Source organism: Penaeus japonicus, unplaced genomic scaffold, assembly GCF_977035675.1.
Source record: "Penaeus japonicus unplaced genomic scaffold, GWHDUDI00000001_assembly GWHDUDI00000035, whole genome shotgun sequence".
Classification (NCBI taxonomy): Eukaryota; Metazoa; Arthropoda; class Malacostraca; order Decapoda; family Penaeidae; genus Penaeus; species Penaeus japonicus.
Window position 1 is genome coordinate 13,262,182 of NW_028234437.1, and position 15,000 is coordinate 13,277,181.

Sequence of the window (15,000 nt, forward strand, 5' to 3'; positions counted from 1 at the left end):
ACACTGAATCCTATGTACTTTCCACTGAGCCTAATATTGACAGGAACTCTGTTGACTTTCAACATAAATGCATGCAACACGTTGTACAACGCATTGACAAGAGTGCACCCGTAATTGAAAAACTCTTTAACAGTGTTGATAAGGATGTCAATCCATGGTTAGATTTCAAGAAAACCTTCGGTGATTACTTCGCAAATACCAAAGCAACTTCGTGTCTCGAATACGATAAATTAATGTCATTGAAGTGTAAATCTGTTGCTTACACTGATCTTCTGCTCTTACAAGCAGAGGCTAAAACTGCTTTTGCCAGATTCATGAAAGCCCTGAGTAAGGACGCAAGCAAGGCGAATCTTTACGCTGCTATTGCGCCGATAAAGAAGGATTACTTGTCGTTTGTGACCGAGTTTCTATTGATTACTAGTCTACCTCATGAAGCCAAGTTAACAATGTCCGATCTATTCGTCCCGCCCGAAAGACCCGAAGATATTGTACCTGTTTTTTCTAAGACCTGTAAAACCATCCCAGATCTCCAAGGTCCCCTACGGACAGTGAGTGCACATACCAAACAAGTAACTTTCTCAGAAAGACCAGCCCGAGCGCCCTCTCGCTCGCCGGCTCGTCCGACGTCCTCGACGACCCGCTCGTTTACTCGGTCCCCTGCGCGCTCGCCGGCTCGTCCGACGTCCTCGACGACCCGCTCGTTTACTCGCTCCCCTGCGCGCTCGCCGGCTCGCGCTCCCACTCGTACGCCTTCTCGTATTAACAACCGTGAGATTTATCACCAGCACCGAGGTGCACGCCCACGTCGCGATGAAACTACCTGGTTACCCTCTGTAGACGCCTGTTACCATTGTCTTCGCCCTGGACACATAGCTCGCGATTGCCGTGATAGACCTTACTGCCCTTATCATCAGAACGTTGGTCACAGGTGGTATGAGTGCCGCGCATTCCCTGACCGCGTTCGACAAACAAAGAATGAGTTGTACAAGAGACGCGCACAGTCTTCAGTTTCCACTAATTTTTTAGATGCTCATCCACAGGATCAATTCGATCCCCTGACTACATTGCCTGCTTAGCTACGGTCAAGACTCGTAATGACGTGCCCTCTTGCGGTGCCCCTCTCTTGTACACACAGGTAAATGGAAAAGATGTTTACGCTTTTATTGACTCTGGTAGTGCCATCAGCATCATTCCTGCGGATACTTTAGTTGTCCTTGGAATTCGTACTCCCCGCAAGCCTTCCCCCTGGCTCGTTCATGGAGCCAGCGGCGCGAATTTGAACGTTATCGGTGAGACTGTTCTTACGGTCACTCTGTCAGATGAATCATACTCCCACCCATTTGTTATTGTTGAGGACCCAGTAATACCGGGAGATGTGCTCCTCGGTCATCATTTCTTGTATAACACAGGACTTTTTCAAGTCCCTGAAGGAAATGTTGCCATTCACGGTGAATGCACTTATGAACTCACTCCTCCCAGCCAAGCATGGCTTCGTTGTAATTCGGTTCTCACATCATCTACTGTGCATGATGTTGACTCAAGGTTTCCCCGCGTGCCCGCTGTCGTACCAGCCACGCCTGTTGAAGTTTATGCTGATTCCCGGCACGCAAAGATGTTTGCGCCGTTGCCGCCGTCACACGAGGACGCAGTCTCCTCAAGGTTTCCCTGCGTGCCCGCTGCCGTACCAGCCACGCCTGTCGACGTTTATGCTGATTCCCGGCCCGCGAAGATGAATGCGCCGTTGCCGCCGTCACCTGAGGACGCAGTCCCCTCAGCGCCTGTTGAAGTTTACGTTGATTCCCGGCCCGCGAAGTTGAACGCGCCGATGCTACCGTCACCTGGGGACGCAGTCTCCTCAGCGCCTGTTGAAGTTTACGTTGATTCCCGGCCCGCAAAGATGATTGCGCCGTTGCCGCCGTCACACGAGGACCCAGTCTCCTCAAGGTTTCCCTGCGTGCCCGCTGTCGTACCAGCCACGCCTGTCGACGTTTATGCTGATTCCCGGCCCGCGAAGTTGAACGCGCCGATGCTCCCGTCACCTGAGGACCCAGCCTCCTCAGCGCCTGTTGATGTATTATGTTCTTTGAAGTCCGAGCACGACGTCTCACAGCACTTCACATGGACCCCAGCGTCCGATGCACCCTTTTGCGTAACTAATGAAAGTATCACATTACCACCATTCACGGATTGTATGGTGCCGGTGAGCGTGCCATTTACGAATGGCACGGTATTGGTGTGTCCCGATGGTGTAAGGATACATGGTTTAGTAGCCCTACCCGCGCTTTACACGGCGAAGGATGGTCAATTTGCGTTACGTCTGATCAACGTTAACGAGACCCCGGTTTGCCTGGAGCGTGCAACGAGAGTGGTTGACTGCGAAGTCACGCACCTCCCGGTAGTTGAGCATGACTTACCTGTTCCTGTGCTAGCCACCATCGCCACACCTGCCCCTAGTTCGCCAACACCTACAATCCCGAATGTTGCAACGAATGTTTTCCCTCCTGTCGAGATTCCCGAAGGAAATGTAGTATTGGAAAGACTATTCACAGACTTTCCTCAGTTGCTCCCCAGTGAAAGCCGTCCCATCGGACGTACAGATATTCTACAGCACTCTATTGACTTAGAAAAAGACGCACGCCCAGTATACATTCCTGCTTATCGCGTTCCGCATAGCCGCAGACAGGATTTTGAAAAGCAAACAAGTAAATTACTCGAGCTCGATTTAATTGAGCCCAGCACGTCGCCATGGAGCGCCCCTATGATTTTGGTACCTAAGAAAGATGGCTCATTACGCCCAGTCGTGGACTACAGACGTCTAAATAACCTCACCATACCTGACCGTTATCCAATCCCTAGTTTACGCCTCCTCTTACAGGACATAGGCACCGGACACTCTGTATTTTCTACAATTGATTTGCAGCAAGGATTTTTTCAAGTACCTTTAGACCCCAACTCAAGAGAAAAGACTGCATTTTCTACCCCACATGGACACTTTCAGTTTAAGCGAATGCCCTTCGGTTTACGAAATTCTCCCATTACATTCTCTCGTCTCATGGCCGCGGTCATGACCGGCCTGATTGGTAACACAGTTTTTTTGTATCTTGATGACTTGTTAATTGTATCTAAAAACGTTGCTGAACACGAAACCAAGCTAAGAAAGATATTTGAGAGACTTTCTAATGCAGGACTGACCCTAAATCCGAAGAAATGCATGTTTTTTCAGAGACAGATCGATTACCTTGGCCATACTATTGACTCGAATGGACTGACCCCAAACTCAAGGAAAATAGATGATATTCTAGATTACCCTAAGCCAAAGGACGTTAAGCAGGTTAAATCCTTCCTTGGTCTTGCAGGTTTCTATAGGCCCTTCATAAGAAATTTTGCTCAGATTGCTGCCCCCTTAACTCGTCTCTTTTCTAAAGACGTCCCGTTCACATGGAATGATGAACAACAAAGTTCTTTTGATAAGCTAAAGTCTCTTCTTACCCAGGCCCCTGTTCTCACCTTCCCTGATTTTGATAGTCCTTTTCACATTAGCCACTGATGCCTCTACTTTGGGTCTAGGTGCAGCCCTCATGCAAAAGACTAATGGTCGATTACGACCTATTGCATTTGCCAGTAGAAAGCTGAATTCCGCTGAGACTCGTTACAGTGCTACAGATTTAGAGTCATTAGCTGTCGTATGGGCGCTTAAACACTTTAGAGAACTTATTCTAGGTTACGATATTGAAGTCTTAACAGATCATAGGCCCTTGTGTCACCTCCTTGCAGAATCCAAGTCCCCTAGCGGTCGACAGGCCAGATGGATAGATACGCTATTAGAGTTTAATCCAGTAATACGATACACTCCAGGTGCAAGTAATAAGGTTGCAGATTCCCTTTCTAGAATTCCTGTCTCACACTCAGACGTGTTGGATGCAGATGACTTACGTACAAAGCAAAGAGAAGATGTACTCTATAAGGACTTAATTCAGTAATTGGAAAAGGACCCTTCCCGCCCTCTACCACCACGTAGATATGTTCCCACGAGGGATTTGTACTTACAAGACGGTATACTTTTTCGACGTTCCGCCCCCAAGAGGTCGCGCGGCTGTAGACAGCGCCATATTTACACAACTCGTTATACCCGAGTCGCTCGTACCCACGGTACTGCAGCTTCTACATGAAGCACCCACAGCAGCCCATGCGGGCATTGTCAAAGCGGTACAGACCGCACGTAGTCGTTATTTCTTCCCTAGAATGGGACCCCGTGTTATTGAACACATTAAGAAATGCCAAATCTGCCCCCTTTACAAAGGTTCCACTTCGGCACCTGCTCCCTCTCTGACATATGATATTCCTGAACGCCCCTTCCAACGTGTTAGTGTTGACATTCTTTCCGGTTTTGCTACTTCCGCTGCAAATAACCGCTATTTACTTGTCTTCATCGACAATTTCTCACGTTACTGTGAACTAATCCCCATTCCTGATAAGTCAGCACTAACCATTGCACGAGCTTTCTTAGAGTATATCATTTGTAGACATAACACGCCTGATGAATTAGTCTCTGACAACGGAACTGAATTCAACAACTCGTTGCTACAATCAATTTGTGAAACTCTTCAAGTGAAGAAGATTAACGTCTTACCTTATAGGCCGCAAGCAAATGGTATCACAGAGAGACTAAATCGCACTATTCTAAATATGCTCCGTGCCACTCTCACCACACACTCATTAGACTGGGATGAATGGATCCCCATTATTCAAATGGCTATCAATAGCACTTACCACAGCACTTTAGGTGACATTCCACACTTCATTCTTTATGGTGAAGACAGAAGGCTCCCCTATGAGCTTATTGAACAGAACCCCTCCCCTCTATACACAGATGACTTTGTAAGATTGACTATTGCTAGAAAACAGGAAATTTACAAACAAGCACGTGAACACCTACAAGTCGAGCGGGACAAGATTATAGCCCAACAACATCGCCTCGCACGACGTAAAGATATAGACATTGGTGTATTAGTTTTTCACCAAGTTATTGACAAGGCTCCTCCCATGCCAAAGCTATCACCCAAATTTGAGGGACCATTTCGTGTAATACAAGTCAGAAATAATAAAGCCCTTTGCAAATCACTCATTAATAGTGCTCAGTCATGGTTCCATTTCGATACGCTTAAGCTTGCAAGCAAATACTACGAAAACGAATTCATCAGACTCCACCCTAGTGACACTAACATATCTCCTCCCACAGATGGTCCTCCCTCTGTTATTGCTGATCGTTAGCTTCTCGTCCGCCTCCCTTCCCGACAAATACTTACTACGCCCGGGAGCCATTGTAGAAAATGTCGGTTCCTTGTACCTTGTAAATAACTACGCTGATATATCAATTAGCTTGTCTACCCTTTCTGGCGTCTATAACACTGCATCGACTCACTTGTCTCTGATTAGCCAGTCTAACCGTACGATACAAGATGATACATTACTAACCGCTAATCAACGCATGGCTTTAACTTCCTTCCTTAACGTCGCCCGCGCTGACCTTCTCCCCTTCAAAGATAGGACACCGCGCCCCCCTGCCCGCCGTGTCCGCCGTGGCTGGTTCGATGCCGTGGGTGACGTGACATCGTACTTGGTCGGCGTTGCCACCCATGCTGAGCTAGACGCTCGCTTTGATGCTTATGAAAAATTCTTTGGGTTCAGTGGTTTCACGCATTACAGGAACATTTGACACCATTCACTCCATCACAGGCACAGTAAATTCTCTCAGTAAAGCTACGCGACGCCTGGCCATAGGCATTTCAAGCAACGCAAATGCTTTGACTAAAGAGCAACATTTCTCTATCTTACTAGCCCAGGTGTCCCTTTACCAATCTCGCGTCCAGATCTTCATAGACCATCTAAACTCGCTCATTCACGACTTTATTCTCGCAGTTCATGGTACCGTCACGCCAACCCTCTTACCTCCTCCCGCCTTACAACCATTCTTGTCTAACATTTCCACATCCACTACATTTAAGCCACTTTTCTCTATTTCAAACTCAACTCTGCTATACTCCCAGCTTACGTCATTCCTAACCCCTCAGGGACTATCCATATTTGTTCCTCTATTACCTGATGTCTCCTATACAGGATATAACGTTCACCCATTCTCTGTCGTCATCGACCAACTTGCCTACACATTAGCCACATATGTTTCCTTCATCCTTATGTCAAGCGACCACAATTCTATCTCTCCAGCCCCTCCCTCGCTCAGAACCTCTTGTTCGGATGCTCTCCCTGGTGTAAAGGTGTGTTCAGGTGCTCCTATCCCTGAAAGACCTTATTTCCGTCACACCTGCCCTCGTGCCCTAATTACAGGTCAACATGTGCATTCATCTTGCATGTATGACCAGATAAGCACTGACTCCGACCCATTCATCCTTACGCTCCCCGATGCTAACATACTATACTTCACTTCAACACAGATTAGTTTAATATGCAATAACACACACAAAGACATGAAAGTCGTTGATGCTTTCTTCCTCCCTCAATTCTGCCAACTCAATTCCGAGCGCCTCACAATACGCCCATCCCGTCGTTTTTTGTTTGATTACCTTCCACAGTCTCCATCCTTAGATCCTGTGTCACTGTCGTTTCCCACTGTTAATGTCTCTATCCCTGATGTAAACATCAGAATGTTACCCAATTTCACTGATCAGCCTGATTCCTTCGACTTCATACCCTCTCATCACGTCACCTTTGGATTTCCTGTTCTAACAACACTTGTCGGTATCCTCCTTGTATTCGCCGCATTCTGTTTTTATCGTAGATTTGTTATAAGAAACCTCAACAGAAAGGTTTCCGAGCCTGTAAGTGCTAACCATCCTATAGATTAGCACCCGAAAGCGATGCTCCTTTTCTTTGGTGTATGTTTTGTTCATTATTGTACTATTTGCTTTGTTGTCATTATTCAGATTTCCTTGCCTCTCTTGTTCACTGTTTTTCATTACCTCGCTATTTTGCTATTTATCTATGTCATATGTACTATATTTTAGGCACATCTCTTGTTTATCATGTATTTACTGTTTTTTGGTATTATTATCCTATCTTAGACCATATTCTCCCGCGTTATGTGTCTTACTCTGAGTACTCTCACTACTTTGTATTCTTATATATGCCCATATATGTCAGTGTTTGCATTATGTATACGATATTTATGATCTATGTTATGATATATATATATGTGTTATGATATTTTACTTAGCTAGTTGTTTGTGCCTTGCATTTACTCTGACATACCGTGTGTGCGCCGGAGACCGGCGCGGTAGCGTGGCAGAGCGGTGAAAGCACTGCACTCTGTACATTGCATTACTTGTAACGCTGTATCTGAGAACAGCTGATTAAGTTCTGTTATCCAATATATATAATTGTATTTGCATTCATATAGCTGTACTGATTATTTTAGTCTTAATGTCTTGTTCTATAAATATATATCTACGCTCCTCGCAGGCCGCCCAAGCGCGCCACGCCACGCCTTTTCATGTAAACAGTACAACCACTATACTCAGAGAACCTATTCTACAAACCATATAAAGCAATAGATATAGGTCTACATTGACGTCACGTAGGAATTCATATGACGTCATGTAACAAGCCTACGGGCCTGGATATAAACGCTCCCCTCGGAAAGTCTCACCAGACAAGGGGGACACCGAGGGAGTTACCATAACTCCACTGTACCATTGCTGCCCAAGAATAAACCCTGTTAACCTGAACTTCGTCTGGACTTCTCCTCGCTACCACGATGTCATACCGACACCTTTACCTGAGATTGCTGAACGAGACTCTGTCGAGAAACGCCTGCTGACCGCACAATTCGGCCACCTTACAGAGAGAAGGAGAGAAGGAGAGAGAGAGAGAGAGAGAGAGAGAGAGAGAGAGAGAGAGAGAGAGAGAGAGAGAGAGAGAGAGAGAGAGAGAGAGAGAGAGAGAGAGAGAGAGAGAGAGAGAGAGAGAGAGAGAGAGAGAGAGAGAGAGAGAGAGAGAGAGAGAAGGAGAGACAGAGAGAGAGAGAGAAGGAGAGACAGAGAGAGAGAGAGAAGGAGAGAGAGAGAGATAGAGAGAAAGAAAAAGAGAGAGAGAGAGAGAGAGAGAGAGAGAGTGAGAGAGAGAGAGAGAAAGCGAGAGCTAGAGCGAGAGAGAGAGAGAGAAAGCGAGAGCGAGAGAGAGAGGGAGAGGGGAGGGAGGAGAGAAAGAGAGAGACAGAGCGAGAGAGACAAAGAGGGGGGGGGGAGAAAGAGAGAGAGAGAGAGTCGAACTCAAGCGCAGTATTGAAACAACCAACAAAACAGCATTTTACAAGCTCATCCCTTTCAGCCATTCCCCAAGGGACGCCCTGACCGCACTAAGACCTCACTGTCGCTCCGACACCTGCGGATCTGAGATCCTATCAGCTGCGGGCACTCCCAGGGGACCAACCAGATGTCACGAGGACCCACCCCAAGCCGCGCCGGCGCGTATGCAGGTGAGCCCTGGCCTAATTTTGGAAGTTCCCTGCGTCGGCCAAGCGGCCCGAGTCCTCCTCGCAGCTGACCTTTGACCTGTTCCCCGAAGGAGAAGGCAGATCACTCCGTGATATCAGAGCATCGCCTTCTCCCTGTGCTGCTCTAAGCGACGACCGTATGATTTTAACTGTCGCTAATCTCTTCGCTACCGCTTTAATAAAAAAGAGAAAACGCCCTTGACTTTTGCTGAAGTCCTTTTGTGAGCACCCCTCACAGAGAGAGAAAGAGAGAGCGAGAGAGAGAGATACATAGTACTCGTGTCACGCATGACACGTCCGTATGTGCAGTGAGGCTGTACATGAAGGTAAAATGAATAATAAATAAACTGAAAATACAAAGATGAGTGTTTCCAGAATCAAACTTTAACACCCACCAAAGTGAGGGTGTTGGGCCAAAACAGTGTCCAAATTACTGTCAGCTAGCAGGAATTGGCATACGTGTAGTCCGACCCCTTTACGCTCCAGAACGACGACCTATATATTGGAAAAAAAAGAAAAAAAAAAACGCCCCCTCCCCCGTCTCTCTTTCTCCAACTTGCTTCTGCTTCCCCACCTGGCCTTTCCTCTATCCCACCCTAAGCTTATCTCCCTCTTAGCTAACTGTCAACCCTGATCTCTGTCCTACACTCCCCTCTCGAGAGAGAGAGCGCCGTCGGCCGGTCGGCCTCCCTCACCCTAGTGTGACCTCGCCCCAGAAACACGCCTGCCTGGCAAGACGTCCAACTAGCTACGCGTTACCAAGTAAAGATCACCATATCCGCGTGTACCGTCATCTCCCAATAAAGAAATCAAAAAGACAAATTGTATGGTACATGTGTTCAAACTCACTAACTGATACTGATTTACTCATAAGTGATACTTACGCCTCGCACAAATATCATGGGTCCGTGAATCTCGCGGTCTGGTTGGGGCGCCGAGGCGGCTCCAGAGACTTCATCCTGGAAAATTAAAAGATAAATTGAAAATAAATCATATATGTGTTTGCGTGTAGCAGATATACACAATAAATATACAGGACAGAAACCTGGCTCACAACCCTGAAAAAGAGAAAGAGAGAGAGAATGAGAGTGTGTGTGAGAAAGGAGAAAGAAAGAGAGAGAGAGAGAATGAGAGTGTGTATGATAAAGGAGAAAGAAAGAGAGAGAGAGAGAATGAGAGTGTATGTGAGGAAGGAGAAAGAGAGAGAGAGAGAATGAGAGTGTGTGTGAGAAAGGAGAAAGAAAGAGAGAGAGAGAGAATGAGAGTGTGTGTGATAAAGGAGAAAGAGAGAGAGAGAGAATGAGAGTGTATGTGAGGAAGGAGAAAGAGAGAGAGAGAGAAAGAGAGAGAGAGAAAGCGAGAGAGAGAGGAAGAGGGGAGGGAGAAAGAGAGAGAGAGAGTCAAACACTTTATTCCATAAATTACGATGAGAGAGAGAAGGGGAGAGAAAGAAAGAGAGAGAGAGAGAGGGGAGAAAGAGCGAGAGAGAGTGTGTGAGTGTCATGAAACATCTTCACAATTATGGCGCCCGAACAGGGACCGGCGTCATGAGAGTAAAGTTTTGTTATTGATGGCTAGTATGAAGGATAGTATTTTGAAGTAATACTCAAATTTGTTACCATGGCGACATTAGAAGATTTCATTAAATTAGGTAAGGAGATAGGATTAGAGGGAGAAGAGTTGAAAGATTTCGCGTTAACGAAAGAGAAAGAATTGAAAGAAGAAAAACAATATCAACGTGATGAACGAGCAAAAGAAAGAGAAAAGGCATTGAAAGAAATGGAAATGCAAGATTTAGAGAAGCAGCGGGCGCATGAAATTGAAAAGCTAAAGCTAGAAATTGAAAAGGTGAAACTGAACGAAGGAACTGAAAGAATTTTGAAAACCGAATCTGTTTGTGCACCAAAATTTCCAAAACTACCAGTGTTTAACGATCAGTTAGACAATATCGATGCATATTTGTTGCGATTTGAAAGGTTTGCAACAAATGCAGGCTGGGATAATAATGTGTGGGCAGTAAGTTTATCATCACTGTTACAAGGAAAAGCGTTGGAAGCTTATCAGCATTTGTCTCCCATCGAAGCAAGAGATTACGATGCTGTTAAGGGAGCTTTGCTTAAGTGTTTCCAGTGTACAGCTCAAGGTTATCGTTCAAGGTTCAGGAGTGCTAAGTTTTTCAAGGGCGAAACGGCTATGCAGTTTGGTAATCGGTTAAAGAATTATTTGAGACGGTGGATTGATTTGTCAGGAGGAGAGAAATCATATGATGGATTGATGGATTTAGTGCTCATGGAACAGTACATGAATGCGTGTGATAAAAGTATGGTATTATTTTTGCGAGAACATGATGTAAAGAATTTTGAAGATCTGATTCGCTATGCAGAGTTGTATGTTGAAGCGCATGGAAATCCGAGCAAGAAGTTGGTAGAACGAGATAATAGGGTTGTAAAGGATGTGTCGCACAGCGAGTCTAGAGTCCAAGATGCGTCAAGTGGCGGAGGGTCTGTTGTGCGTAAGGAACAGTTTCGTAAGTGTTTTGTGTGTGGTGGTTCAAACCATGTGTCGCGTGATTGTTATTACAAATATGGTGCGAGACCTAAGGATAAAGTTGTGAAAGGTAAGGGTGAGAATACGGCTGCTTTTGCTGCTAAGCATGGAAGGTTGAATGTTGCGAAAGGTGAGGTCGAAGGTGTAGCTGTAGAAGTGTTGCGAGATCAAGGGTGTGATACTGTTCTGGTCAAAACTAGTCTAGTGCCCAGGTGCAAATTTACGGGAAGGTATGTCAGTGTTAAAATGGCAAATGGCATGATTTTCACCTATCCGGAAGCTAAGATTCGAGTTAAATGTCCATTCTATGTCGGAAATACTTTAGCCGCTTGTTTGGAAAATCCTGTGTATGATTTAGTAATAGGTCAAGTGGAAGGGGTTAGACAAGATGAAACGGTCAAATTAGGAGCAGTAACAACTCGTCAGCAAGAAAAGCAAAAGATAAAATTAAATCCGAAATTAAAAGTAAAAGAAGTGCTTGCTGTAATGAAAGATAAAGATTTAGCTCAACAACAGAGAAATGATGCAACGTTGAACAATGTGCGAAAGTACGCGGAAATCAGAAGGCAGTTTAAGAAATCTGATAATGAATATCACGAATTCGTTTTAAAGAAAGGAATTTTGTACAGAAGAGTAGTTCACGCAGATAATGTCACTGAACAGATAGTTGTACCGTGTGAGTCGAGAGACGCAGTTATGGAGATTGCCCATAGTTCATTAATGTCAGGTCACTTGGGAATAAAGAAAACGCTTATGAGAATTCAAAATAAGTTCTTTTGGCCCGGTATGCAATCTGAGGTAGCCAGGTTTTGTCGGTCATGCGATCCATGCCAGCGTACCGTAGACAAGGGAAGAGTGTCACGCGCGAAGCTGGGTAGAATGCCGATGATTACCGAACCATTCCAGAGAGTGGCTGTAGATATCGTTGGACCCATTGAACCGCGCGCAGATGACGGGTCACGCTACATTCTTACTATTGTAGACTACGCCACACGTTATCCCGAAGCCATTCCGCTAAAGAACATTGAAACTATAAGTGTTTAGTAGAGTAGGAATACCCAAGGAGATCATGAGTGATAAGGGAAGTCAGTTCAGGTCAGATGTGATGAAGGAATTTAATCGGTTGCTATCGATAAAAGGTATTAGCACAACACCGTATCATGCAATGTGCAACGGATTAGTAGAGAGGTTTAACGGGGTGCTAAAGAAAATGTTAAAGAGAATGTGCGTTGAGCAACCGAAGCAATGGCCTAGATATATCGATCCATTATTATTTGCATACCGTGATGTTCCCCAGTCCAGCACAAAGTTTTCCCCTTTCGAACTCATCTATGGCCATACCGTTCGAGGGCCACTTAGCTTGTTGAAAGACTTATGGGAAGCGGACGAGCGAAATATCAAGGACGAGACTAGGACCGCATATGAGTATGTAATTGATTTGCGAGATAAATTAGCGGAAACCTGTAAATTGGCGCAGGAAGAATTGCGGAAGGCAGGTGATTCTTATCAGTATTATTACGATAAGAAGGCGAAGGACAGGTACTTGCAGGAAGGCGATAAGGCTTTGCTACTATTACCTACTAATAGTAACAAGTTATTGATGCATTGGCGAGGTCCATTCGAGGTTGTAAAGAAAATAAATAAATGGAATTACGTGATTAGGGTTAACGGTGTTGATAAGAAATTCCACATCAACATGCTTAAGCGCTATTATGAACGCGACGAATGCAAAGGCAAACGATCGACGGGCGAGCGAGGTCATGATGACGCAGATGACGTCATGTCAGACGACGCCAAGGATATGAAAGTGGCGAGCGTTGCGGTCATTCGAAATGAAGAGGAGGATGGCGATGTTGATGTAATTCCTAATTATGTACAAACTGAGAATGTCAATAATGTTTGTGTAAACGCTGATCTTACGGAGCAACAGAAAGCCGATGTAGGACAGATTTTGAGTAAATTTCAGTCTGTTTTCACCGATGTTCCAGGTAAAACGAGCGTAATTGACCATAAGGTGAAACTTTATGACGAAAAACCCATAAGGAGCAAACCATACCCAGTCCCATTTGCGTTACAGAAGGGCATAGAGGAAGACGTGGAGCGTATGCTAAGACTCGGATTGGTCGAGTATTCAATGTCCCCGTATTCCACGCCGATGATTGCTGTGAAAAAGAAAGATGGCACCAATCGCTTGTGTCTAGATTTCAGGAAAATTAATAAGATTACTGTTTTTGATGTTTTGATGTTTTTGATGTTTTTGAGCCCATGCCGAATCAAAGTGCTATTATGATTAAAATTTCAAATAGTATATATTTTTCCAAAATCGATTTATCAAAGGGATACTGGCAGATACCGTTGAGTGAAGAAAGTCGTAAAGTAACTGCATTCCAAACCAGCAAGGGGCTATTACAGTTTACAGTCATGCCTTTCGGTTTGATAAATGCTAGTGCTACATTTAATGAGGATCTTATTTAACGACATTGAGAATGTAGAGACTTTTGTCGATGATATACTCATACACACTGAAAATTGGAAAGATCACATAAAAACTTTAGAATGCGTATTAGCAGTAATTAAGAAGGCAGGATTAACAGCACGTCCGAGTAAAAGCGAGATCGGAAAGTCGAGCATCGAATATTTAGGGCACTGCGTGGGGAGTGGCGTTTCGTCTACCACCGACGATAAGGTAAACCGTGTTCTCAGCGTGGCTATACCGCGAACGAAGAAGGAAGTTAGATCTTTTCTCGGGTTAACTGGATATTATAGACAATATATCGCTGATTACGCTACCATTGCGTCACCTCTTAGTGATCTTACGAAGAAATCCGTACCGAATAAAGTATCATGGGAGATTTGTCATCAAGATGCTTTTGATAAATTACGGAAAGTTCTTGCTAACAAACCCATATTAAAACTTCCAGACATGAGTAGACAGTTCATTGTGCAAACAGATGCATCAGACATCGGGTTAGGCGCAGTACTTCTACAGGTGTGGGAAAACGAGCGATGGCCGATCATGTATGCCAGTCGTAAGCTGAAGGCGGAGGAAAGGAACTATAGTGTAGTAGAAAAGGAGTGTCTAGCGATCATTTGGGCTATGAAGAAATTTTATCAGTATCTGTACGGCAAACATTTTGTAATCGAAACAGATCATCAGCCTCTAAAGTATTTGCAAACGTCCTGTCAGTTAAATGCAAGGTTAATGAGATGGGCCATGCATTTGCAACAATTCAGTTTTAGCGTTAGAAGCATTAAAGGAGTCGATAATGTCGGTGCTGATTGCCTCAGTAGACTAGGAGTTTGAGATGGACTATCAAGAAATTTGCAATTTCTTATTTTAGCGGGGAGATAATTGTCATGCCATCTCAAACGGCAATTGTCATGGCAGTGCAAATGAGCGGTTTAGAGGTAAATCAGTGCAAGCGAGTAGTTTGTGGTGGTGACGTCATTGCTGTTTGCGTTGGACTAGGTAACCTAGTAGGCTTATGCAAGGGTTAGGATCCTTTTGGCAGCAACTAGCAGAGCAAGCAGACATTATTTGAGGAGTGTGACGGTCCCGAGTTGTGGGTCACACTATGTCACATCGAGACATTATTTGAGGAGTGTGACAGTCCCGAGTTGTGGGTCACACTATGTCACATCGGCTGCTGACAATTTATTGTTGAATATAAAGAATTAAGGTATGTTATGTTCCTCCTTTATGCTGAATCTATAGACTGCAATTACTATATAGTGTATGAGATATGGTAATGGCGATGTTTTGGTTATATTATATTATTAGGTTTGTGGTATTTTTCTTATTTTAGGACTATGGTTGTAATGTATGCTGATTCACTACCGGCTTATCACTGTGGCGGATCCAGGGAGCTGAATGCAGTTATTTCCGAATCTCTGGAATATCTTTGTGGTCGTGAATCGAAATTTGAAGTGAAAATTGAACACTG

At 44.8% G+C, this 15,000-nt stretch overlaps 1 protein-coding gene across 3 annotated transcripts in view; it reads right to left on the reverse strand.

Annotated features, from left to right (window-relative positions):
• LOC122257362 (uncharacterized) overlaps positions 1-15,000 on the reverse strand; it is a gene marked incomplete at its 3' end in the record, with an annotated part of 57,848 nt that overhangs the window by 6,825 nt on the left and 36,023 nt on the right. For 2 of the 3 annotated variants that reach the window (XM_086531427.1, XM_086531426.1), the window contains 1 exon segment: positions 9,394-9,468. In XM_086531427.1, the coding sequence (XP_086387553.1) occupies positions 9,394-9,468 (75 nt within the window). 3 annotated transcript variants of the gene reach the window in all.